Source organism: Tauraco erythrolophus, chromosome 7 (assembly GCF_009769465.1).
Source record: "Tauraco erythrolophus isolate bTauEry1 chromosome 7, bTauEry1.pri, whole genome shotgun sequence".
NCBI classification, from domain to species: Eukaryota; Metazoa; Chordata; class Aves; order Musophagiformes; family Musophagidae; genus Tauraco; species Tauraco erythrolophus.
Window position 1 is genome coordinate 63625682 of NC_141471.1, and position 24622 is coordinate 63650303.

At 44.2% G+C, this 24622-nt stretch overlaps 1 protein-coding gene across 2 annotated transcripts in view; it reads left to right on the top strand.

The window, feature by feature from the left end:
* COL15A1 (collagen type XV alpha 1 chain) overlaps positions 1 to 24622 on the top strand; it is a 130553-nt gene that overhangs the window by 22361 nt on the left and 83570 nt on the right. For both annotated transcript variants that reach the window (XM_086614931.1, XM_086614932.1), the window contains exons 3-5: positions 12572 to 13119; positions 17591 to 17665; positions 18137 to 18232. In XM_086614931.1, the coding sequence (XP_086471057.1) occupies positions 12572 to 13119; positions 17591 to 17665; positions 18137 to 18232 (719 nt within the window). The remainder of the gene's footprint in view (positions 1 to 12571; positions 13120 to 17590; positions 17666 to 18136; positions 18233 to 24622) is intronic.

Consider the following 24622-nt stretch of genomic DNA (forward strand, 5'->3'; position numbering starts at 1 on the left):
CGTTGCCACATACTGTTTTAATGTTTATGGGGATTCCAGAGTGGTTGCATAATTTGAACGAATTTATCCTACTTGTGCGTTTTGGATCACATAGTCTCAGGACGAAAATTGTTATCGTAAAGTCACAACGGGATAAGTTAAATTTTTTTATTAAAAGTGTGCATGTGTGTGTATGTGTATACGTATCTATACACGAGTATCTCAGCAGCATTGCTCGAGAGCAGGGTACAAACTTGTAGGCTTTTGGTGTGTCACCCTGCTGTCGTGGTGAGCTCCCTGAGCAGTCTGGTGGTCCGCACAGCAAGAGTTTTTCAGTCCCTCGTTTTTAGACTGTTTCTCCTTACTGGCATGTTTTGGTGAAAATAAAATGTGACGTCCAAGTGGGAAGTTAATCAGTGGCTCTCTTCACTGTGAAAAATATTTTGAAATGAAAGGGTAGGAAAATATGGTAAAAATTAAAAATCCTTTAGCATCTGTTGATACTTTTTAATAGATATAGATAATTTTAATACATGTTAATATGTGGCCTATCTGGATCTCTTTTCACCTTTTTTGTCACTCAAGAATTTCCTTTCCTCTCCTGAAAAACATTGTGCCTGGACATTTTCTGTTCCCTTTCTTTTTCACAACACGTGCCCAACCGTTCTACAACTGTTGTACTGTTAGAATCCATTCTGGACGGAGGTAAAGGGTGAAGGAGCTGTAGAGATAGGCTTGACTGTCTGTTGGAATCCTGTCTCTTGGTCACAGAATCACAGGATGGTCTAGGTTGGAAGTGACCTTTGGAGGTCATCTGGTCCCAACTCAATTGCTCAACCAGGGCCACCAGCAGCCTCTTGCCCAGGGTCACGTCCAGACAGTTTTTGAGCATCTCCAAGGATGGAGACTCCACAAACTCCCTGAGTAACCTTTGCCAGTGCTCAGTCACCCTCACAGTGAGAAGGTGTTTCCTCATGCTCACAGGGAACCTCCTGTGTTTTGATTTGTGCCCGTTGCCTCTTTGCTGGTCGCTGGGCACCGCGGAAAAGAGCCTGGCTCCATCCTCCTTGCACCCTCCCTTCCAGTATTTACATATGTTAATAGGAACATAATAATAAGGTCCTGCGTGTCAGGTCCGTGACACTCTTTTGAGAAAGTTGTCTGTAATAGCTACGGAAATATGAGGCTTCGAACGACCCAAGTTCTCTTTTTTCCTGTGGAAAACACATATGTGTCTATATGTGTATCTTCCTGTTGGTTCCCTTTCAGACTGGCACAGACCCCTCCGCCAGGACATAACTCCAGATATCTACTCACTGGTTTGTAAAAACACGTCTTTGTTTTCCTGCTTATCAGAATTCCCTGATAAGTCATTTCGGGTCGCTGCACATGTCCACGTAGCAGATACGAGAGCGTAGTACATCATAGAATCATAGGATCATGGAATGGTTTGGGTTGGAAGGGACCTCAAAGATCATCCAGTTCCAACCCCCCTGCCATGGGCAGGGACACCCTCCACTACACCAGGTTGCCCAAAGCCTTATCCAACCTGGCCTTGAACACTTCATCAACATCAGTGTGACTTTGGTTGTGCGGTCGTGTAACAGAACCACAAAATTTCAGTTGCAGAGAGAGACATCCTGTCAGATCCAAGATAAATGGCTTGCCCTGTTGAATCGGAAGTTCTGCAGTTGCATTCTATAAGCCAAAATAATTTTGCGATTATTTTCCTTACTTCAAAATAACATTAAAAAAACCTACACAGGATCCCGCAGGCCGTATCAGCTCTTTCCTTGGTGTTATTCCAAAGCAAGCGACGCAGCTGCCAGGTAGCCCACTGGGAAGTGACCTGGCTCACAAGGAAGTTAATCTTTATGGAAAAGTTCTTGGGGAGGATGTGGGGAAATCGATACTTTGATCTCTGTATTGTAAACGTCAGTGTTCTGGTTATACCTTCTACTTTCAGCTGCAATGATCATGTAAAATTGTGATTTATGTTTCTGTGAAACATATTTAGCATTTAAACAAGAGGGTGATGATTAAACAAGTGGGTGATAAAATAACTGATGAATACAAGTTCGGTTTTACCGTCGACCATATGTTTTTAGGTTTGCAGAGTCTCAGTTTGGGCGTTGGGAGTAGCTGCTATATTACGTAAAATTGTCACAGCTGCACTGAAACCAGCAGAACTACCGTAATTCAACCCATCTGAAAATTAGTTGCACTGATTTGGTTTACAAAAAACTGCAGAGCTTTTGAGAACGAAGCAAACAATTCAAAACCAAACTTTCCTCCTCAGTTCTTCCAACTGTTTCAGGTTTAACCTATTACAGTATGGTTCTGCCGTCACTCGAGCGCTCTTCACTACTGCTGCGTTTCGCGTGGAGAGCAGCGTGTAAAAAGAAGGTCAAAGCTCAATGGGTGCCACCAGGAGTCCCAGCATTCAGCTTTCAGGGGATGAACCTCAGCAGGTTGAGTTTTTTGGCGGCAGGACTTTTATGACCCGTTGGATGCCAGTGAAAAATCAGTGAAGCTGCTCACTGTAAAACTGTGGTGTAGGGAGCTGCACCTACTCTGTTTTCTAAGCAACCCGTGTTCGTCTGTTGAACCATTAACTTGGAAGGAGGACTGTCTGAGACAGCTTTGGATTTTTCCACTTGCTTCTCTCTTGTTAATTCCATTTTCTGGTACCTGGTCTTTTTCTAAGATATATTTTCCCAAGGGATGAGTTGTGATTCGCAGGTGGAGTTTCCAGTAAATGGATTTATCACCATAAACCACTTTAGCAGAACTATATCCAGATGCCTCAGCTTCTAGGTTTCTCACATAGAAGTCAAGTTGAAATGTGACCTTAATTGAAGCTATATTCTCCCTTCACAGTCCCCTGTTGTGTGCGTGCATGCATACACGTGTGCAAGGAGGGTAATCTACTCAGTTATGGAATATACTTATTATGGCATCTTATTATTATTACCCAGCTGGCATGAATTGAGTAATTAACTAATTAACTAAGGTTTAGACCCTGCCTACAAAAGGCGGGCCATTTCCTCCTGGCTGTGGAAGATGCAACGGCATCCTTGGAGCCGCAGCCCAGGCTGGTGAGCAACAGCTTATTTCTCAAAGACTTTGGCCAGAAGACATCATCGTGTCCGTCAGTTCCAGGGCAATCATGGGAATTGGTGCGTGCTCAGAAAAGTGTACATGGGTATTTCTAGTCCATTATTAGGACAGTTTGTAAAGCAAAACAAAACAAAAACATGTAAGCTTAATATTCTTTTCCAAGACTGATAAGAGAGAGGGAATATCTCGATCCTGTTCACTTTACGTTTTCTTGATAACTGTGCAAATGCAAGTAGGGAACAGCGGAGAGGCGAGCAGAGGTTTGGAAGGTTACCGTGACATTTTTGTTGACGAGAAGAGACTGAAGGGTCTGATGCCTGTTGGTCTTGCACAAGCTCATTGCGGTTGCCAGGTCTGGCAGTAGTTTGCACAGCGTATCCCACAGAACAAGACCGAGCTGTGGTGTGTTCCCAGGGAACAGGCTGCAGCACTGCGTGTGATATTTTTCAAAAAGTCTAAGCTTTGAAAAATGCCTCCTGGAGCTGGAGCTCAGTTCATTGGGTGGCACATCTTCATCCAGTGTTTTTGGCAAGAAGCTGCTACACAAAGTCAGAACAAGGATGAAGTCGTGTCCGATGCTGTATGGCATGGTGGAGGAGGGGAGTGATTCCAGCTGATGGTGGTGGGAAAAGGAGGCAAGAGCAGACAACCGAAGGGATCTGGAGAACTCACTGCTCAGAACTTGGAAGCTCAGCCTTTAGCCTGCATGATGCTACCATTTCCACTACCTGAAGACTTCTGCTGAAGTCCTGACATGTTAAAGTGTGTGCTTTAGTTCAGACATAATTAAAACTTTATGCATCACGCTTGTGCTATTACTAACACACATCCGTGCTTATCACCGGGGAAATTGGGGAAATAGGCGACCTGCGATACAAACGAAGGTTCAGACAGTGAAAATAAGGAGCAGAGCCTGTAGTCAAAGCCCCAAAATGCCAACAACCTTGTGGTTTGTTGTTGTTTTCAGTATGTGGGTGTCTTTTCTTGACTTTCTGAGTGTTCAGTTCAAATAAGCATTAACAAAAATGTAATAAATTCTAAGGACGTTATGTTTTCTTCTGCTCGTGACAACGATAATAACCTTGAGAAAGCCACCTTTGAAATTTAAGCCAAAAGTACAAGAATTTTTGTCAACTAACTTTTTAAAAGTGAAAGCCAACGTGCCAACACACTTCAAATGGATTTATAAATATTGGATACAGATGCAAATCAGCTATTTTCTTCAAGTTTGGGATAACATGCAGCGGAGACTTACAGGGAGAGACTTTCAGCTGTGTATTAAGCCTTAAGACTTAGAATAACTGCTGTATGCTGCTTTTATCTTTTTGTCTTCTTTTTATCTCTTGGATCAAATAACATTTGAGAGAACTAAAAATGTAATTTTCACCAAAAATACACTTCTGTTATTTGCTGTATACTCTGGAGGATATTAAGTTATTTTTGGCCATGCACACAAAAAACATAATATGTTCTTTGTGAGGGAAAAAAAGAAAAAGTTCCTTTTTTTCCACTTTGGTCGTAAAACTTTAAATCCTGAATAAAATCTAACAGACAATTCAGGTATTCTAGACCTAATCTATTGGTAAATCCATGTTGTATACAAGCAGTGGAGATCTGCTCTTGAGGGCAATAAGTTGCAGAGACAAAAGAGTTGATTCAATAATTAAGCATGATAGTAGAGCGGTTAAAATGGATGTTAGCACGTTGGAAAATGTATTATTTTCTACCATTTCACTTCGAGTCAGTGATCTTGCTGTTACTTACCATCTACCTGACCATCTAGTCTGTGTGATGTGGTCACCAGGCAGTGACCAATGTTGTCAGAGTGAGATAACTCAGGCTTTGGGAGACATATAAAATCTTATTTACATGCTACAGTCTGATTAAAATAGTGAACTGCATTGATGAAATATCTGATCCAGATGGCTGTTCTAAATGTTGTCATACTGCTCCTGTGGTATTCCCTTGGAAATATCACAAGGGAAATGCAGCTTTGGATTAGAGAAAAAGTTTGTCTTAGCTCTCTCAAGTTTCTCAAGCCACTGCCTGAGAGTGCATTTTGGGTCGTGCGATGGGTGCAGATGAGGAAGGAGCAAGAGGGGGAATGTGTGCCTGAAAATGTGGCTACACTACGAGGAGCAGCTTCTGGTCTTCAGCTGCATCGAACAGTACATCTCATGGCATGGTCACTGTCTGCATGGAGCCTCTTTGGAACTCATCGGCAGTTTATTAGTGCTCCATGGTGTTACTTCAGTTCAAAGTGTGGGGTTAAAATAAGAAAATGATGATCAATCTTGTTTGTAGAACTTGTCGTGAGTATGTCAGCCTTTTGGAGCTGTCCGACAGGGCTAGCGGTGGGGCCAGTACAGGTCTGAACCTGAGGATTTATTCTGAACTCGTAGTGTTTCTGGTTATGGAGAACGGCCCTGAAACATGGGCAGTGTAACAGCTGAGGCTGTGCACGTGTGAAGTCACGTGAAAGTGAAGTCACTACGCTGATTTACCTCATCTGTATGAACGGGGTGCAAAGTCTGGAATACCTACAGCCAGCATCCCGTTAATATCTTACGCGACGTTCAAACAGACGTGCTTTTTATTTAATTTTTCTCCTAAAGAAAACTATGTTCTCCTTAATGAAGGTAGCAGTTCTCCACTAGGTGCTTTGCAGAATATTTGCTTATGAAGTCGTGCAGCTAAAAGTGGGTTTGCTCAGTTTGCTGTCGCACAGGATGTGTGTGAGTGGGGTGGGCAGTGGGAAATCTGTGGTTGGTAAGAAGTAAAAGCAGTTCCTCCGCCGAGCCGAAGAGAGAGCCTGCTGTGTTGGCGTTGGGGAGCAGAGCTGCAGGGCCGTGCTGCAGTGATGCATCGAGTCTAACCTGGTTTCACCAGGAAACGAGGCAGGGGCGAGTGCAGCATGTGTCTGTGCAACAGTTTCTGAGCCTGCTTTGAGTTTGGGCTTGTACGCCCCGAATTTGACAGGGACGCAGAGGCCTGGTGGCCACTAAGGTCCTGCAGGTCTCATGGAGCAGGAGCAGAGTAAGGGTGGGAAATGCTCTTTGTCTCTCCGGTAAGACAGGGACTGTTTGGAGAACCAGCAAATTTGTGTCGGATGTTTAAATGCTGGAAAAGCTTTAGCAAGTGCTTACCCTTTCTGGACGACAAAATTCAAGTCAAAATGAGGCTTCAGCAGTTCTGCTGGTCACAGCAGTTTCTTATTTGGGTGGCCAGTTGACTTTTCCTGCTGCTGGAGTAAAGATAACTGTGTCCAGCCAGCTCCTTCTCCACACACAACAAGTCACAGCGGCTGGTTCCCCTCCTACTGGAGTTCCACCCCTCTTGCAGTGCTGCATTCAGCTCTGGGGTCCCCAACACCAGAAGGACATGGAGCTGCTGGAGCGGGTCCAGAGGAGGCCACGGAGATGATCCAAGGGCTGGAGCACCTCTGCTATGGAGACAGGCTGAGAGAGTTGGGGCTGTTCAGCCTGGAGAAGAGAAGGCTCCAGGGTGATCTTATTGCAGCCTTCCAGTACCTAAAGGGGGCCTACAGGAAAGCTGGAGAGGGGCTTTTTACAAGGGTGTGTAGTGACAAGGGGTGATGGCTTTGAACTGAAAGAGGGCAGATTTTGATTTTTTTACACTGAGAGTGGTGAGGCACTGGCACAGGTTGCCCAGAGAAGCTGTGGCTGCCCCATCCCTGGCAGTGTTCAAGGCCAGGTTGGATGAGGCTTTGGGCAACCTGGTGTAGTGGAGGGTGTCCCTACCCATGGCAGGGGGGTTGGAACTGGATGATCTTTGAGATCCCCTCCAACCCAAACCATTCTGTGGTTCCATGATTCTACAGAGCTGGGAGGCTCCTGTACAGAGGGTTTTTTTCAAGTTTAATCTGAAGTGTCAGGAAAACATTGAGAAAACTCCAACTGAATCTGTAAGCAACATGAAAGTGCTTTTGCTTCCATAACTGTTATTTGTTGTTAGGGGACAGTTACTCAAAGAAATCTGTCCCGAAGTGAAAAGTCACCGTTGAAGAGCACATTTATTTCTGTCCTAGCTTTATTAGCCTTTTAAGTTTCAGGCTGAAAGCTATGCCAGGTGAAGTTGGTCAGCATTTAGAAAACTAATGCTGTCACGAATAGAGAGAAAAATCGTGACATGGTCAACAAGGCCGTCACAGCTTTTTGGCAGAAGTGTGTCTAAAACAGCTTTCGGTGGAGCTGGTCCTACTGGTCCCTGGCTGAATTTGCCCCAGCAGCAGTGTGGTGTTGCAGATTGTCCTCTCCTGCGCTGTTTCTGACTGTGAAAGCTTTGTCTGGCCCTTGCCAGCCATGAGCAGCGCGCGGTGGGACGTGGTCATTTGCACTCATGAGTCGGGTTAAAACAAGAAAGTCTTTCACTTAGGACTTCAGCCAGGGTTTTAACTTAGAACGTTTTGTACCAGAACTGACATTTTTAAGATATTTTGTTTAATCCATTCAGTGCATGCACTGGGGAAATGAAAAAAACATGAGCATAATAGAAGCATATGTGATTTACACTAAGTTATAAAAGTAGTGTGATGTCGCTCTTGGGAAATAGAATTCTTGGGAAAAGGAAGATGGAAGAAGTAGGATTATGTTGGCTGGATTTTTTTTTTCTACATTTTTATTGGTGCATTCATGCTATAAAAGCACTCAGCTGTAAGAAGTATTAATGTCCAATACAAGACATATTTTTAGATTTTACTGTTCCCATATCATCTACCTCACAATCATTTTTCAACTGCTCTGAATCTCAGCCCTTTATGATATCAAAGCTATTAGCTACTAAATCCAATAGTGTAGAGATATATGAGAATACACTTAGAAGGATAAAAAGCAATAATAAATGTCAGGTATATAAACCAAAGAACATTTATGAAAGGAATGCTCCTGGAAGACAAGAAAAGTCGTCCAAAGGACTTGAAAGTAAAACCTTAGTAAGAAAGTACCAATTTCTCTTCCTTATAATAAAAGAATGGATAGCTTAGTCATCTGAGAGAGGAATACAGTCCACCAGGTCTCAAAGTGCTGTATAAGAGTCCCAGATGCATAAAAAAAATCTTTACTTTTCATTATCTTAATAGGTCTGTAGCCTTCTCGTGAGACCCACCCCTGCAGTGCTGCATTCAGCTCTGGGGTCCCCAGCACAAGAAGGACATGGAGTTGTTGGAACGAGTGCAGAGGAGACCACGGAGATGATCCGAGGGCTGGAGCACCTCTGCTATGGAGACAGGCTGAGAGAGTTGGGGCTGTTCAGCCTGGAGAAGAGAAGGCTCCGGGGAGACCTTCCAGCACCTTCCAGTGCCTAAAGGGGCTACAGGAAAGCTGGAGAGGAGCTTTGGACACGGTCGTGTAGTGACAGGACACGGGGCGATGGATTTAAACTGAAAGGGGGGAGATTTAGATCAGATCTAAGGAAGAAATTCTTCCCTCTGAGGGAAGTGGTGAGGCACTGGCACAGGTTGCCCAGAGAAGTTGTGGCTGCCCCATCCCTGGAAGTGTTCAAGGCCAGGCTGGATGAGGCTTTGGGCAACCTGGTGTAGTGGAGGGTGTCCCTGCCCATGGCAGGTGGGTTGGAACTGGTTGATCTTTGAGGTCCCTTCCAACCCAAACCATTCCATGATTCTGTGATTCAAACTTTACATAGCACACAAGCCTGGCCTGAAGACAGCCTTCGCTGGACCTGCAGGCTCTGGCTCTCAGCACTGTGATGGAACAGATGTCGTGACAGTGGTGTGAGCAAGGAGCGTGACATCTGTCTTCTTACAGCAGCATTGATGATGCAAGTGATGGTCTGGAGAGGGATTTTCTGGCAGGAGAGAGAATCCTGGGTCATTCGCAGAGCCAGAGGAAAGGCGGGCAAAATCACTCATGGGGAATATAGGGAGATGGTGGTGTTTCAGATCGAGCTAAGAGATATGGTGTGGTAAGTGCGAGGAGGGAAGGAGCATTTCTGGGTGAAGGTTTCTAATTTTCATGGAGCCAATTGTAACCTGCAATTCCCATCTCCTCATAACCTTCTTACACTCCTGGTCCAAGGACAGAGCTTTGTAGTGGAGACGAGGACTAGCAAAGACAGCAGGAGATGCTGCAGGAGCTACTGATTGAGTGTTCCTGCCTTCCATGAAATTCCGTTATGTGGGATGAGAATTTATATCCAGGTCAGTGTGCCAAACTACGTCAGTGTCTTTAAATAGGTGCCCGTTTTTCCACATTTGGGCAGAGACTCTCCGCTGGCATGTGTGACTGGTGAGTCTAGGAGAGCGTCAGACATCTCTCCCAATACTCCAAAAGAGAACTGTCTCCGTCATCTTAGAAATACATATTTTGGCAATGAGAGTGTTGCTCATGGCCTTGCAAGAATTTTTGCCCTTAAAATCCAAGATAAATAAAGAGGGAGGGAAAGAGAAAACAAGAACAGCAATTTAATTCCTCCCCCTCCCCCTCCCCCATTAAGATACTCTAAGATACTCAGCAGATTTAGTTCAATGTGTTTTGTCTGATTTCCAAAAGGGCAGGGTGATAATTCACATCTGCTTTGTTCCGAGCGTAATGGAAATTAAAACACACGCTGTAAACGGGTGCAGACAGCAGACGCTGCCACTGGTGATCCATAAACCTCCCTGGTGTTCTCCTTTCCTAAACCAGAGCTCCAGTCCCATTTGCCAAGTGCTGTGTTGCTGCCTAGTGGAGAGATGCAAAAGCTCTCGCTCTCCTGCAGTCATGAAAATTACCAGTCCCTGAGCTGCCGATGGGACTGCCCGAATCCTGTCTTACGTATTTCCAGCACGCAAATTTAATTCCACCAAGCCAGCGTCCAGCCTTGCCACCATACTCAGGACAGCCTCTGTGATTCCTACACAGGTTACCTTTGTCCAGTTCTCGTTAGGAGGGTGCGTGTCCTAGAAGCCCTCCTCCTCTCCTTCCCTCCTGCTGTTGCTGCTCTTTGTCCAAGTACTGTAGCCAGAAATCCGGCTGAATGTATGGCCTTGGGAATGTCCTTTAACTCAGTAAAGCCCAGTCATGCAGCTTTTATCTTGGCAATACCCCTGTCACCTTCCAGAGCTGAACCATTCCTCCCACAACCTGATGTTTCGGAGAAAGAGGGCACTGCTCATCTACCTCATATTCATGGAGAACTCGATATCGTTTTCTGCAGATAACCTGACCAGTTCAGATGCAGGAACTGGAGCCAAGAAGGCTCCTTATTGCGATGCGTTGAGTGTCTGCAGATGTGGGTTGTGTTACACTGCAATGAGAGGGGATGGTTTTATGGGACGCTGTTGTGGTTGTGGTACCAGAGGGACCACGGGTCAGATATTTGGAAGTTTTAGTATGTTTGCTTTCAGAAGAAGACCTGGGTTAGTCCTTTCACAAACCTGTTCCCCCACTTTAGGGTTATGTTCCAATATTCTGCTAGCTCCTCATCCACACATTTGCTATTTTTAATATTCTATACTATTGTGGCTCAAATAAACTGATGTGTTTCAAACACAGATTTTTGTCGTTAAAAGAGAACAGTTCATCGATTAAAAGTACACATGGAAAGGCCTTGGGTTTATATACAAAAAGCTAGGTGCACAAAAATGTATCTGGAAGATCTTCCAGACAAGCAGCTAACAAAGCAATAAGAAAATAATCCAGTATTAGTTCAGAAAAACTGAAAAAAATGGCTTGTATGGAAGATAATTTTTTGTTGTTGGTTAGCTTGAAAGCATTGTCGTGAAATAAAGTTTCTCAAACGAGGCTTTGAGCAACCTGGTGTAGTGGAGGGTGTCCCTGCCCATGGCAGGGGGGTTGGAACTGGATGGTCTTTGAGGTCCCTTCCAGCCCGAACCATTCTGTGATTCTATGGTTCTGTGAAACAAGGTAATATGGGAAAAAAGGAAGGCTGTTTTGTGCACTATAGGTGTGTATTTAATTAACGATTTAGGTGGGTGACTTACATACGTTTTCGTCCAGTAGAGGGCAGAACGATAACGACACAAAAACAGGAGCCGGTGGGAAACGTTGGGAAATGGTTTGCAAAAACAATGTTGGGTCTTATTTTTATGTGTCGATGAGTACCGCAGCTGCTACCGACCGCAGCCTTATTTTGGGTGTGCAACACCGCTCAAAAGAGCTTCTGAGGTTTCCTTAGGCATCTGGAAGAAAACACTCCAGCCTTCAATACCCATAGATTCCATCCGTGTTTTCCAAGTGTGTCAACGGCAGCTGGAAATGTGTTCACGCTGGGTAAGCAGAGCAAAATGCTGTTTTTCTTGTGAGCAGCATAGAATCATAGAACGGTTTGGGTTGGAAGGGACCTCAAAGATCATCCAGTTCCAACCCCCCTGCCATGGGCAGGGACACCCTCCACTACACCAGGTTGCCCAAAGCCTCATCCAACCTGGCCTTGAACACTGCCAGGGATGGGGCAGCCACAGCTTCCCCGGGCAACCTGTTCCAGTGCCTCACCACCCTCTGAGTGAAAAATATCTTCCTTATATCTAACCTAAATCTCCCCTCTTTCAGTTTAAATCCATTGCCTCTTGTCCTGTCAATATATAGCCTTGTAAAAAGTCCCTCTACAGCTTTCTTGTGGGCCCCCTTCAGATCTGAATCACTTGTTATGATTAAAAATTGTATCTTTTTTTTCTTGTTTTTACTTCTTAGAAGGAGAAAATTGTTAGAAGTTTTGCTCCTGGTATGCTGCTGGAGTATTGCCTTCCCAAGGCTCTAGTTAAAATTGGGTGTAGGTACTTAGCTGGTACTTAGCTGTTGCCATTGCTCCTTCATTGCCAGGGAAGGAGTTGTCTCTGGGCATGTTTGGCAGAGATACTTAACTCTGCATGTTTGCCAAAGCAAAAATACTCTCATTTCCAAACTGAATTTTGTTTGCTGAATAGTGTTTGTTATGTACACTGTGCAGCTAAGGAGATAAATCTGGGAATAAGGGCATCAATGAAATCTAACATCTGTTGTAGAAGCAGGTAATGCAAGGGCGAAAGCAAACCCTCTGTAATTTTTATCCTGTATTTGTGAAATTGTGACCTGCGGTTTGCAGAGCAGTGTCGCTGTCGTCGTAGTTTGTGAGGATAGAGGGTCTCTGTTTATTTGAGAAAATAAAGGTTGCTCACTCTACAAGCACATTCAGCACTTTTCTTTGCAGTTTATGGACAACTGAAGTAAAATATATGTCGCAGGAACTACTTGTTACCACTCAGTTTCACCGAACATTTACATACGTCTGTCTTTATATATAAAGTAACCTCAGTTAGTCAAAGGACGAAGAACGACACGTGTACTTGGCTAGATGTGCTTCAGCACTGACTGAACTGGGGCTTAAAGTGTTAGGAGTATGTTACTGGTATTACAACACTGGGGTGCAGTGTTTAAGGCCTTTCTTAAATCATTTCAATTAAGTAGAGTGTGCACCTCAAGAACAACTAACGTGTTTTTTCTCTCACGCTTTACAGAACGAGGCTCCAAAGGACATCTTGACCTCACAGAGTTGATAGGAGTTCCTCTTCCTCCTTCTGTCTACTTTGTCACCGGCTACGGAGGGTTTCCAGCTTACAGCTTTGGTCCCGATGCCAACATCGGTCGGCTGACAAGTGCGATAGTACCGCTGCCTTTCTACAGAGATTTTGCGGTCGTAGTTACGGTGAAACCCGCCAGCGATCGTGGCGGAGTGCTATTTGCAATTACAGATGCCTTCCAGAAAACTATTTACCTGGGAATGAGACTTTCCGCGGTTGAGGACAGCACCCAGAGAATAATTCTGTACTACACGGAGCCTGGTTCCCACATCTCCCGAGAGGCTGCTTCCTTCAAAGTGCCGGTCCTGACTAGCAGGTGGAATAGGTTTACGGTGACCGTGCAGGGAAATGATGTTGCTTTGTTCATGGACTGCGAAGAATATCAGCGAGTTCAGTTTCAAAGGTCGGCTCGAGCCTTGGTGTTTGAGTCTGGCTCGGGGATATTTGTTGGGAATGCAGGAGCCACAGGACTGGAAAAGTTCACGGTAAGTTTGTGATAGGACAAGGGGTAATGGTTTTAAAATAGAGGGAGGTAGATTCAGATTGGATATTAGGAAAAAATTTTTTACCATGAGAGTTGTAGAACACTGGAACAGGTTGCCCACAGAGGTGGTGGATGCTCCATCCCTGGAGACATTCAAGGCCAGGTTGGACGAGGCCCTGAGCAACCTGATCTAGTTGGAGATATCCCTGTTCCTTGCAGGGGGGTTGGACTAGATGACCTTTGAAGGTCCCTTCTAGCCCTAATCATTCTATGATTCTATGATTCTAAGTACTGTCCAATACATTCACACACCTCAGTGTTTTATGCGGGTACTCTCTGCCCAAGAAAGTCTGCTCACAATGGCTATATCCCAAATGAGGTTACAAATTATGTATCTTGTATTTTCTGTATCTGGCTAAGGTTCAGGCAGTGCAGATATATAAACTCTGGCTTAAAATGCAGACGTTCCTAGAACCTCAGAGGTTTACTAATGCTTCAGATACTAAGCTCAATGCTCAGTTTGAAAACTAGGAATTTCAAAGTAAGTGTATCACATAACTTTATATGGCCTTTTTGTGAACGGCAGATGTCAGAGTATCTATTTGTTTAACTTCTGAGAATAACACCTTAGTAGAAAGTCAATATTTTAAGCTCTTATTAGCTGCATATGTTTACTTGACATGCAACATTAGAAAGAGAATGATCTTATCAAAGATAAAGGTAGTTGGAAGATAAAGCTGTATTTGTACAATTTATCATAGAATCACAGAAGGGTTTGGGTTGGAAGAGACCTCAAAGATCATCCAGTTCCAACCCCTCTGCCATGGGCAGGGACACCCTCCGCTACGCTGGATTGCCCAAAGCCCCATCCAACCTGGCCTTGAACACTTCCAGGGATGGGGCAGCCACAGCTTCTCTGGGCAACCTGTGCCAGTGCCTCACCACCCTCAGAGGGAAGAATTTCTTCCTTAGATCTGATCTAAATCTCCCCCCTTTCAGTTTAAATCCATTGCCCCATGTCCTGTCACTACACACCCTTGTAAAAAGTCCCTCTCCAGCTTTCCTGTAGCCCCTTTAGGTACTGGAAGGCTGCAATAAGATCACCCCGGAGCCTTCTCTTCTCCAGGCTGAACAGCCCCAACTCTCTCAGCCTGTCTCCATAGCAGAGGTGTTCCAGCCCTCGGATCATCTTCGTGGCCCTCCTTTTAGATATTATTTGAAGCTTATCAGGTGCTTTAGAAAAATAGAATGGATCAGAACTACTACTACAAGGCTCCCAAGCCTTCTTAGCTTGAGTGCAAGAATCCGTCCTGCTGCATCCTGCCTGGAATTCTCAGCCATTGAGCTTCCAAAGGGAAGTGTGAAAGCCGTCAATATGCGTGAGAGATTAACTCCTCCTCAAACTGAAAGGGAAATGTCACAATTCTGTCTTCTTTTTGTGCTTCCCTTGTGCTTCAAAACTTGCACTGTCTTTTGTGAGATTAACCTCTCTTAGAAGATGTTCTTTCCAAAGTCCAGGTGTATTGGCAGGTTGGAAGCTCCATCTGGTAAGCAACAAGAATAAGGTGCTTTGATTATTCATCTGACTAGTCTAAGTACCTAGCATTACAGGAGTATATTGATTAGCAGCAAATAACACTGGAAAGGATTATGTAGGAAAACTGCCTGCTGGTGCTACCGTCCTTAGACAAATGGGATGACTGGAGAACTGGGGATGCCCGATTAATAAGTAGCAATGAAAAATATTCAAGAAAACGAGACCACTTTAGTACCCCACCTGGAAAATTCAGATGTGACGATCGGTTGCTGAGATTATCACCAATAAATCTGTAAATATGGTGACAGGAATGCGTGTTGGATTACACTCTGAGGCATTTCCACTGGAATAGGCTGTCCTGTATGCTGTATCAAGTACTTTTTTCAGCCAATGTTCTGATTCCTTCGGTGCTGATAGTTGTGACGTGTACTCTAGGTCTCGTGCCTTTATTTCTTCCTGCATCATATGTCACAAATGCTTTTGGGTAGAAAAACTAAATGGTTGGTTCCTCCTCAAGCTCTGTCTGTGTGACAAGAAGGGTTTACACGGATTGCCCAAAATAGAAACGGTTCACAGCAGATTGTGCAAATGGCTGTGAAGGGGTGCCAGTTGCTGGCTTGCTCAGGCTGATGGGAATTCGTCTGCCTAAGGCTCTGGCTGCCAGATGCAAAAGGACATAACTATCATCAGATTTTATGGAAGGAAAAGGAAATTCTGGCCCTGATGCTTGTAAAGAAAAGTAGAAACCAAACGACAGCAACCACATATAGCTGAACCAGTGATGATGCCAGATTCTGCAAACTAGCTGCAACAGAGGAGGCAGCAGCAGGCACGAGACCCGGAGGGAGACTCCAGTATCTCGTACCTACCGTCCCCACCATGGCGCACTTGGCCATGACTGTCCTGGCTGGAGCAATCAGGTCGCAGCAACACCTGGGAAACATTAGGGTGCTCCATTTTGCTTCCTTCAGCATCCAGGGCCACAGATCAGAGCAAGAGGAGGAAAATGTGTTCTCCAAATGTGATTTACTTGTACCATACCAAGAGACTGCTCAGTGTCTGGTTGTGCCTCCTTTCACGTGTAATTTTTCAGTGACTGTTCATTTGTCTGCCAGCGTTCAATAGCCAAGTTGCCCGTCGTAAAGTTGTGAGAGAAATAGGATCATAGCATCATAGAAGCATAGAACGGCACAGGCTGGAAGGGACCTCAGAGATCATCTAATCCAGCCTCCCTGTCATGGGCAGGGACACCTCTCAACTAGACCAGGCTACTCAAGGCTCCATCCAACCTGGCCTTGAACACCTCCAGGGAGGGGGCATCCACAACCTCTCTGGGCAATTTATTCCAAAGTCTCACCACCCTCGTACTGAAGAATTTCTTCCTAAGATCTAATCTAAATCTGTTCTCCTTCAACTTAAACCCATTTCCCCTTGTCCTGTCAGTGGACACTCTTGTAAAAAGTCCCTCCCCAGCCTTCCTGTAGGTTTGCTTCAGGAATTGGAAGGCAGCTATTAGGTCCCCCCGAAGTCTTCTCTTTTCAAGGCTGAACAATCCCAGCTTGCGCAACCTGTCCTCGTAGCGGAGGTGCTCCAGCCCCTGGATCATCTTTGTGGCCGTCCTCTGAACGGATGGTTCAGTTCAGTGAGCTGTCATCTCAGATTGCCTGCAAGCTCAGGAGGCTCCACCTGCATGAGTTTCCTGGTCTTCTAAGGTACAGAAATTAGAGGATCGTTAAAGATAGAATCTCAGACTGTGTTCCTTTCTGAAATATTGTAGGAGCCACCAGAAGTATTGCTTCAGAAGTTCTTCCTTGCTTATAATTCCCCAAGTCTTCTAGAACAGGGAGGGAGGACCGCTGCAGAGATGGAAGAGTGAATGGGGAGTCAGACATAAGTGTCCTCTGGAGTTTGCATTTTTTGGTGGCGTTAAGTATGAAAAACACAGCACTTTTCTCACCTCAGCAGTCGTTGGGGGTTTTCCTTTCGGAGACTCGGGCTCTGTACCCCTGGGTGAGCAGATCCACTGGGTGCCTGCGGCATTACTCAGCACCGTTGCACGGCGTGAACATTCTGGCTCTTTGAGGAGAAGTCACTGGACTAAGAAGTGTTCTGTGTCTGCCTAGAGATAAAGACTGAATCTGGCAGCTTCTTCAGGCTCTTCTCTGCAGAAAATAGAAAAGCAGAGAAGCAGAATATGCAGTCAGCACCACAGGAAGAGGCAGGTCATGCGTGTTGGGTAAGATGATTCTTGATCCGAATACCCATCTGATTGTCCTACGCGTGCATCACCCTCGCTCTGTGAGACCTCCGAACAGGGAAACGTCTCCCACGTGTTCCTTGGAACTCTTGGAGTCTTTCTAATCTGAGAAACAAAACTTAAATGTTTAAAATGAAATTGTTGCTGCTCCTTCAGCATGTCACACTGAGGAGTGCAGTTTGTAACTCTGAAAAACGAAATGTTCGTTATCGGAAAATCCATCTCCGTTCCGCTTTGAAAAGTTTTAAGCTGGTTTCTCCTGACCTACTTCATCACTTACTGCTATTTCCTTCCTACCCTTTGTCTCCATGTTTAGGGATTTTCACATGCCATTTTCGGAGCTGCAATGCACTTAGCTAGAAAAAGCAGACAGTGCTTTACGGATGCCAGGATGTGATCCAGGACTAGATCCTTCAGCAATTGTATTGTCATTGGGACACCATAGTTGTTGTCTTCTGGCAGCTTCCATTTTTCCATATCTTGCAAAAGGAAAACATAAGAACATATTTACATTTTTAAACTGGCTTTGTTATCAGGAAATTTTATGCTTCAGGTTTTCCAAGCAAATCAGGACAAAGTTTGGTGGGTTTTTTTGTTGATTTATTTGATTCCCACCCTCCCTTCACACGTGCTAGTTAAAATACTGCTTCCTTAAACTGGTTTTGTTGTTTCATGTAGGGCTCAATTCAACATCTGACAATCAAACCTGACCCAAGGGCTTCTGAAGATCATTGTGAAGATGATGATCCTTATGTGAGTATTCTTATAAACACCCCTTTGTTATCGGTGCCTCAGAGGTTTCAAAGGCGTTTGCCATTCGACATTTTTCACAAGACTAAATGCAATATTTCCTCTTGGGAAGATAGTATCGTAGTTAAAACTGTCTGTGTGGAGGAATCTGTTTTTTTGACTACACAACCCCTAAAACTGTGATTTTTTCAAACAGCATCATTTTATTTTGTCTATAACACTTTTGAGAAAATGAACTATGACTTTTATTTTTCTGAAGGGTCGTTTTCATGAAATACTGTAAGTACCGAAATAACATCAGAATGACTTTAGCTTCACCAACTGAAAAAAAAGAAAACAAACAGCAAAACAAACAAACAAAAACCCACCAACAACCAAAACTTTTTTCTGCATTGAAGTAGCCAGTTCCTTGGAGGTCATACCTTTTTTTTCCTGACTTTTATGAACTTGCTGTCCTGATTGGGTTTTGCACAGGCTTCGGGGGACACCAGTGGCAACGGCAGCGTTCAAGAACATGATGACATTTCTGAGACACAAGAAGTCCTTGCACCTCCTCATCTTCCCAGAAGGGTAAGTGTATTTGGTTTATTTGGTTTAATTTTCTGGTTTAACATTACTTTTTTAGATAGCAAGGTCTGGATTTTGTCACTAGTTTTTCGTACGTGGCAACTTCCAAAGGCACCTGTGAGAACAACATGAACCCAGCCATAAGAACGATGGCCCTGTGCCAGATCAAAATTTGGTGTATTTGACAACAATCAGCAACCAGTACTTTGGGAAGAGTATACTAACAGATCAGGAATTTAAATATGGCACTTAATGGGAATGCTCCTACTCTGCAACAATTTCCATCTCAGGAAACGCTTGAGCCGGAGTGTATCTGTTTGTGTTTAGTGGACGTCAGCTGAGTGTTTTGCCCTTGAATTTTTTTTACTCCATGAGAATTTCACCATCCTCAGCTTCCTGCTGCAGAGTTCCTTAGCTTATTTAGTGACATGTTTTGTGAAGGAGTTTCACCTTTTGCTTGCCCTTCCGAACACGCTAACTGCAGCTCTCGTTGGTGGTTACTCTGCGGAGTAGAGTGTTACAGAGTAAGCAGTCGTTCCTTACCGTAACATTAGTGATTTTAGAGATTCCTATCACATCGTGTTCCCCCTCCCTTTTTGTGCCAGGCTGAAAAGTCCCAGTCCGTTCCTCACAATGAAGCTTTCCATCCAGCTTATATCAAGCATTCTTCTTTTATCCAAGCTCTTGTTGATTCCTTTAGAGAAAACCAGTAGGTTTGTGAGAAATTGCAGAGACCGTGTTCACATTTCCCTGATATTGCACATACTTCAGCTCTTTCATCGTTGGATCCTTCAGAACTCGTGGATGAATACTGTTTGGTTCGGATGATTTGTTGCCATGCACTTAGCTGGTGTGTTTCCTACCCTTTTCTTACAAAGACTTCAGTTTTAGACATAGCCTCTGCTGAGTTTCCCAAGAATATTCCTTCTGCAGAAATTTTAACTCTTTCATGGTCAATATGAACACAAAAAAGTTTTATTCTGCTATGGCTTGAAATTCTCTGAGCACTCTTTTTGCAACTTAATTGTGTATTCATCTGGCTTCCTGCTCCTGATCTGTTTGAAAAGAGATTTATTATTAATTTTTACGCCTTTTGCATATAGTTTATTAAACTCTTTTTGGCCTGCCTCATGCTTTTCACAGAATGACAGGCCAGCTGTGTTTGAAAGGGACCTCTGAAGATTGTCCTATCCAGCTCCCTTCTCACAGCAGAGTCAGGTACAGCAGGTTGCTCAATGACCAGGTTGCTCAGTGCCAGTGGGTTCTGGGTTTCCTCAAGGATGGAGACTCCACTGCCTTTTTGTTCCAGTGTAGGTTTTTTCTGATACAGAATGAGATTTTCTGGTATGTTGAATTGTGTCCATTGTCACTTTTCCCTTCGCTGGCTACTGCTGAGAAGGGCCTGGCTCTGTATTCTTTACTCCTTTCTATCAGGACTTACACATGGATAAGATTGGTCTGAGCCTTCTCATCTTGAGGCAGTCCTCGCTCTCTTATCTTCCTCTCATGGGTCAAAAGTCTTAATGATGGTCCTTTGATGGGCTTGGTCCAATATGTCCGGGTACCGGTGAGCCCAGACCCGTTCACAGTACTCCAGATGGGGATCTCACCATTGCTCAATACAGAAGGATCACCCCCCTCAGCCTGCTGGTGACACTCCTGATGCAGACCAGGCTGCTGCTGGCCACCTCTGCTGGAAGGGCATGTTGCTGGCTTTTCTTCCACTTGTCTACCAGCATCCTTTCCTGCAAAGCTCCTTTCCAGCCACTTGGCCCCCAGCCAGCCCTGCTGCACGAGGCGATTCCTCCCCGGATGCAGGACTTAACGTTTTACTTTGCTGAGTTTCAGGAGATTCTTGTCTTTTGTTTCTACAGCCAGCTGGAGTTCTGAATAGCAGCAAAATCACCTGGTGCCTTGATGACTCCTCTCTATTTTGCATCACACCACAAAATTTAACCCAAGAAATCTCATTGTGCTTTCACTTTTTCTCATTTGGATATAACCGCAGCTAATTCAGGAAAGATGTCTAACTTCTCTAGTCTATACAGAAAAAATAGTCGCTTCTTTTAGCTATTGCTTTAAGTTTCTGCTTAATAATCTTCATAATTACTACACTGTTCAAAATTACACACAGCAACAATAGAATTTTTGGCTTTTATTCCTCCTTTTGCAAGATGTTGTAGTTTAACCCCAGCCAGCACTTAAGCCCCACCCAACCACTTGCTCACTCCTTCCCTGGGTGGGGTGGGGACAGAATCAGAAGTGTAAAAGTGGGAAAACTCGTGGGTTGAGACAAAGACAGTTTCATAAGTAAAGCAAAAGCCGCACATGGGAGCAAAGCAAAACCAGGACCCCACCCACCCCTTCCCATGGGCAGGCTGGTGTTCAGCCATCTCCAGGAAAGCAGGGCTCCATCACACGTAACGGTGACTTGAGAAGGCAAATGCCATCGCTCCGAACATCCTCCCCTTCCTCCTTCCTGCCCCAGCTTTGCGTGCTGAGCGTGGCGTCACACGGTGTGGAACAGCCCTGTGGTGAGTTGGGGTCAGCTGTCCCAGCTGTGCCCCCTCCCAGCTCCTCGTGCCCCCCCAGCCTCCTGGCCGGTGGGGTGGGCTGAGAGGCAGAAAAGGCCCCGACTCTGTGTCAGCGCTGCTCAGCAGTGACGGAACCATCCCTGTGCTCCGACCCTGTTGGCAGCACAGATCCCAACCACAGCCCCACACCAGCTGCTGGGGAGAGAACGAACTCCATCCCAGCCAGAACCAGCACACAAGAATGTTGTTTCTCAGCATAATCTCAGCACATTATTCACTGTTGCAGAGTAGAAAAGGTAGGAAAATTCTGTTTTAATGAGCATATGTTATTGTTATATTGCTAAAAAATTAGTACCGCATCTCTGATTTACGTGAACAGGGACCTAAAAGTGTACTAGCTATTGTTCATCATTATATACCACTCCCAGGGAGTAAAAATGTGATGTTTTCCTTTGATTTTCCAAACATATGAGATCAGTCTTGAGTGCCACATGTTATTTCATGATCTGACAATGTCACAGTAATACAGCGATGTCACACCTTCTTCAGAGGACCTAGAGGTTGCCTGCAGTTAACTTGAATTCCACAATTAAGCTAGAATCAAAGCCCAGAAGGAAAAATGTCACAGGAAAAGTATTACAGAATATAATTTATTGTTTAGTAACGATGAAGTTGTGGTTGTCATAACTAAAGAGGCAAAGTTACCTTTTCCTGGCACGCCTTTCAAAGACACGCTTGCTCATCAATGACATTTTTCCGTTCAGCTGCAATACTTTCTCTTACTTTATTTTAACTTCTCCACAAATTATTGTCAGTTTTGATGTTGTTTTAATTTTCTTGTTAAACCATTTTCAATGTTGTCTGGGAAACCGAACCAGGCTTTAAGTACACAGACACTTTTCTCTGAAGCACTACATCGCAATGTCAGTAATAAAGCAAACAGGTACGTATGGCAGGTCACCACCCTTAGAAAACAAGAAAGAAAGAGGCCTCTTCATAGCTCATTTTTGTTCTATAGACACTTCTTTGGTGGCAAATTGTCCATTTCTTGGACTGTGTAGAAACAATCTTCATTGTGTCTGTGTACAGTCCCAGTTACTAGCACAGTAACTCTTTGTATGAGCCAGTTGCAGACTGGATGATGATGCTCCGCTTTCTGAGCCAACTAATCCTCAGCCTGGAAGACCAGTAAAGGACTGTTTTCTTCAAAATGTGAGAACTTCATGTGAAAGTATTTCCTTGGATCACACACATGGTTTTTTTCTAAGATGCCATACCAGCATGTCAATAAATATGTATTCTCCTTTAGCAAAATGCTTAATGCTGTTGCCAAATTAGAAATGTCTAAATGCACAAGACTCACGGGATTTGTATGCCTTCCAGAGCGACCGCCCGTGGAGTTTTAAGGGGTTTATTCTTTAGAAAAATTAAACGAGGCAGGGAAACAAATGACAATTTAACAATCAGTACAGCCACTGACGGATGTTTCGGAGAAAGTTTTTATTTATCTTCTACTCTAAAAAATGGCTGAACGAAGTCTCCAGCTCAGCACTTTGCATTAAATTGCTATGCTGAGCTGGAATGAGCCAAGTCAAAGGTCATCCTCGAAAACGCAATCTCAAAATGAAGACACTTAGCAGTGTGGGTGGTGTGTATTCTGATTTGTATTTTTCTGCTGGGTGGAATATTTCCATTTATTGGCCCTTGTGAATCAGCTAAAAAGGTGTGTTTAACCTTTGTCGAAGAGGTGTCTCTCCATCAAAAATTTTTCTGTGGATTCTCTGCTAATTGATTATTCAGCCAAAAACTGGCCTTGACTTGTCTTAGCTATAGGGATCATCAGAAATATATAGCCTGAACTACTCTGTATGTCAGAAAGGCACTGCCAGAAAGGAAAAGGAGGGAACAGCAATTTTCATTGCTTGTTCACGAGTGTTCAAGGCATTTCACGTGTGTTCTGGACCTTTCCTGGTGGAGGAAAATCCTCAGTGTCTGAACTGGGGCCTGCGTAGGTATGTGTGCTAAGAACTGTCAAAGAAGCAGCCTAAACTACAAGGAGTTTCACAGAAAGTCTTTTCCTTATCACCAGAGGACAGAAAATGTGGAGAAAACAATACCTGTGAGTTTGCCAAGAAGCATTCTCTTCTGATGGAACCTTTTGAGGTGGGTGGGAGAGTAGAATACGCTGAGCCTGGTTTTATGCACAGAGGCAGGAATAACCTTCTATAACGCCGGTTTTAGGTAGTTCTTCTGAGTTCAGTCCCCTCCAGGGGCGAGATTGTAACTGACCATCCTCTGTGTAGTGTCCTCCTGCTCATCAGGAGCTGAAGTTGAGAAACCAAAGGGACTTAGTGCTTCTCAGAGCTCCACTGGCTTCTGAGCATCTGTACCTGCACAAATAGTGCCCTGTGTATGTGTGTATAGACACACTAACACAGCTCTGGGAGGAAGACTGCTGCGGGCAGTCCGCGTGCTGCTTTAATTTCGGTGGGCAGGAGAGGTCGCTACGCCCACCTGTGATCTCCTACTCCGTTTCCCTCTCGGGGAGTACCTGTGGATAATTAGAGGATAACCACCTTTTACTGGGCACATCCTTCTGACTCCGTTGGCTGCTGCCGATCACTACTAGCCTTTGTGCCTGGTTATTAGATACTACTTCTTTATTCCACAGATACGTCTTCATCTCTAAACTGACCGGGATTATTTCAAGAGATTTTGTTGTGTTGTTGTTTTTTTTTTCCCAATCGCTTCACTAAATTACAAATGTACTTTTTTCATTATCCTAATTCTTACAATTCTAGCAGGCAGGTAATCACTATTACCTATCAAGTTTACATTCTTATGAGCATAGTGTGAGGTTTATGTTGTTTTTCTACTATCTTCAAGGAAATACCTCTATTGTTCCCATTGTTTTCTAGTGCAGAGAGTTAGATTTGGGATATTTACTAATACTGTGTGAGGAGCGGGTTTCAATTTTATAGCTTTTAAAAATTATTTTTCAAAATTAGGCACTTAAATCTTTGTCCTGCTGTTGCTCAATTTATCTTCTTCATGAGAAAAAAGCATCAGGAATGCTTTGTAGACTGTATAATTGGGCACATTCTGAATTGTGTGAATTATTTTCTGCTGTTCGTGTGAAGCATTGGTTATTCTGCAGCAGGAGAGGGAAGTCACTGGACATTGCATTTCAAGGGGGAAATCGGTCCTCCGTTCTCAAAGTAGCCAAGACTCAGTCTTATTAAAATTGTAGAACACAAATCCCAGTAACACATGACTGGCTTAACACTGTAAGTTTGCTGGTGCTCAGATAAACAGGCTGCATGAAAAGGTTTATTGGTCTCTAAAGATTAATTGGAATATTCCTACACAGAATGTCAAGAGCAAGGTATGGAGTTGTAAGAGAAGTAAGAGCAGAGGAAACATGCATGAGTTTCTTTCTCAAGTAGAGTAAATGCAACTGAAATCAAGTGAAGGAAGTTTTGTCCCCCACTGTAGTGGGGATCAGATCCGGCCCACCGTGGGAAAGATTTCCTTTCCCCTTCAAATGGAGCCATGAAACCTATTTTCAATATGTTTCTTAATAACAGGGAGTATCTTGAAGCTTTTCCTCTCTTATAAGGAAACAGATGCAGTGGGATAAAAATCATGCCAATGATGTGACCTCTCTTCCTTTTGCTGACAACGCAGGAGCTGTTTCAGCGTGCCCGGTAATGCCATTTTGCACACCTTGACCTGGTTCAGGACCAGGATGTTTGGCCCAGAAAGTCTGCTCCAGCTCACCATGACAACATGATCACTTTTAAATGTTATTTAAGCAGCAAGTGCAGGTTTACATGAAGTAATCTCCTCCCTACCCTGA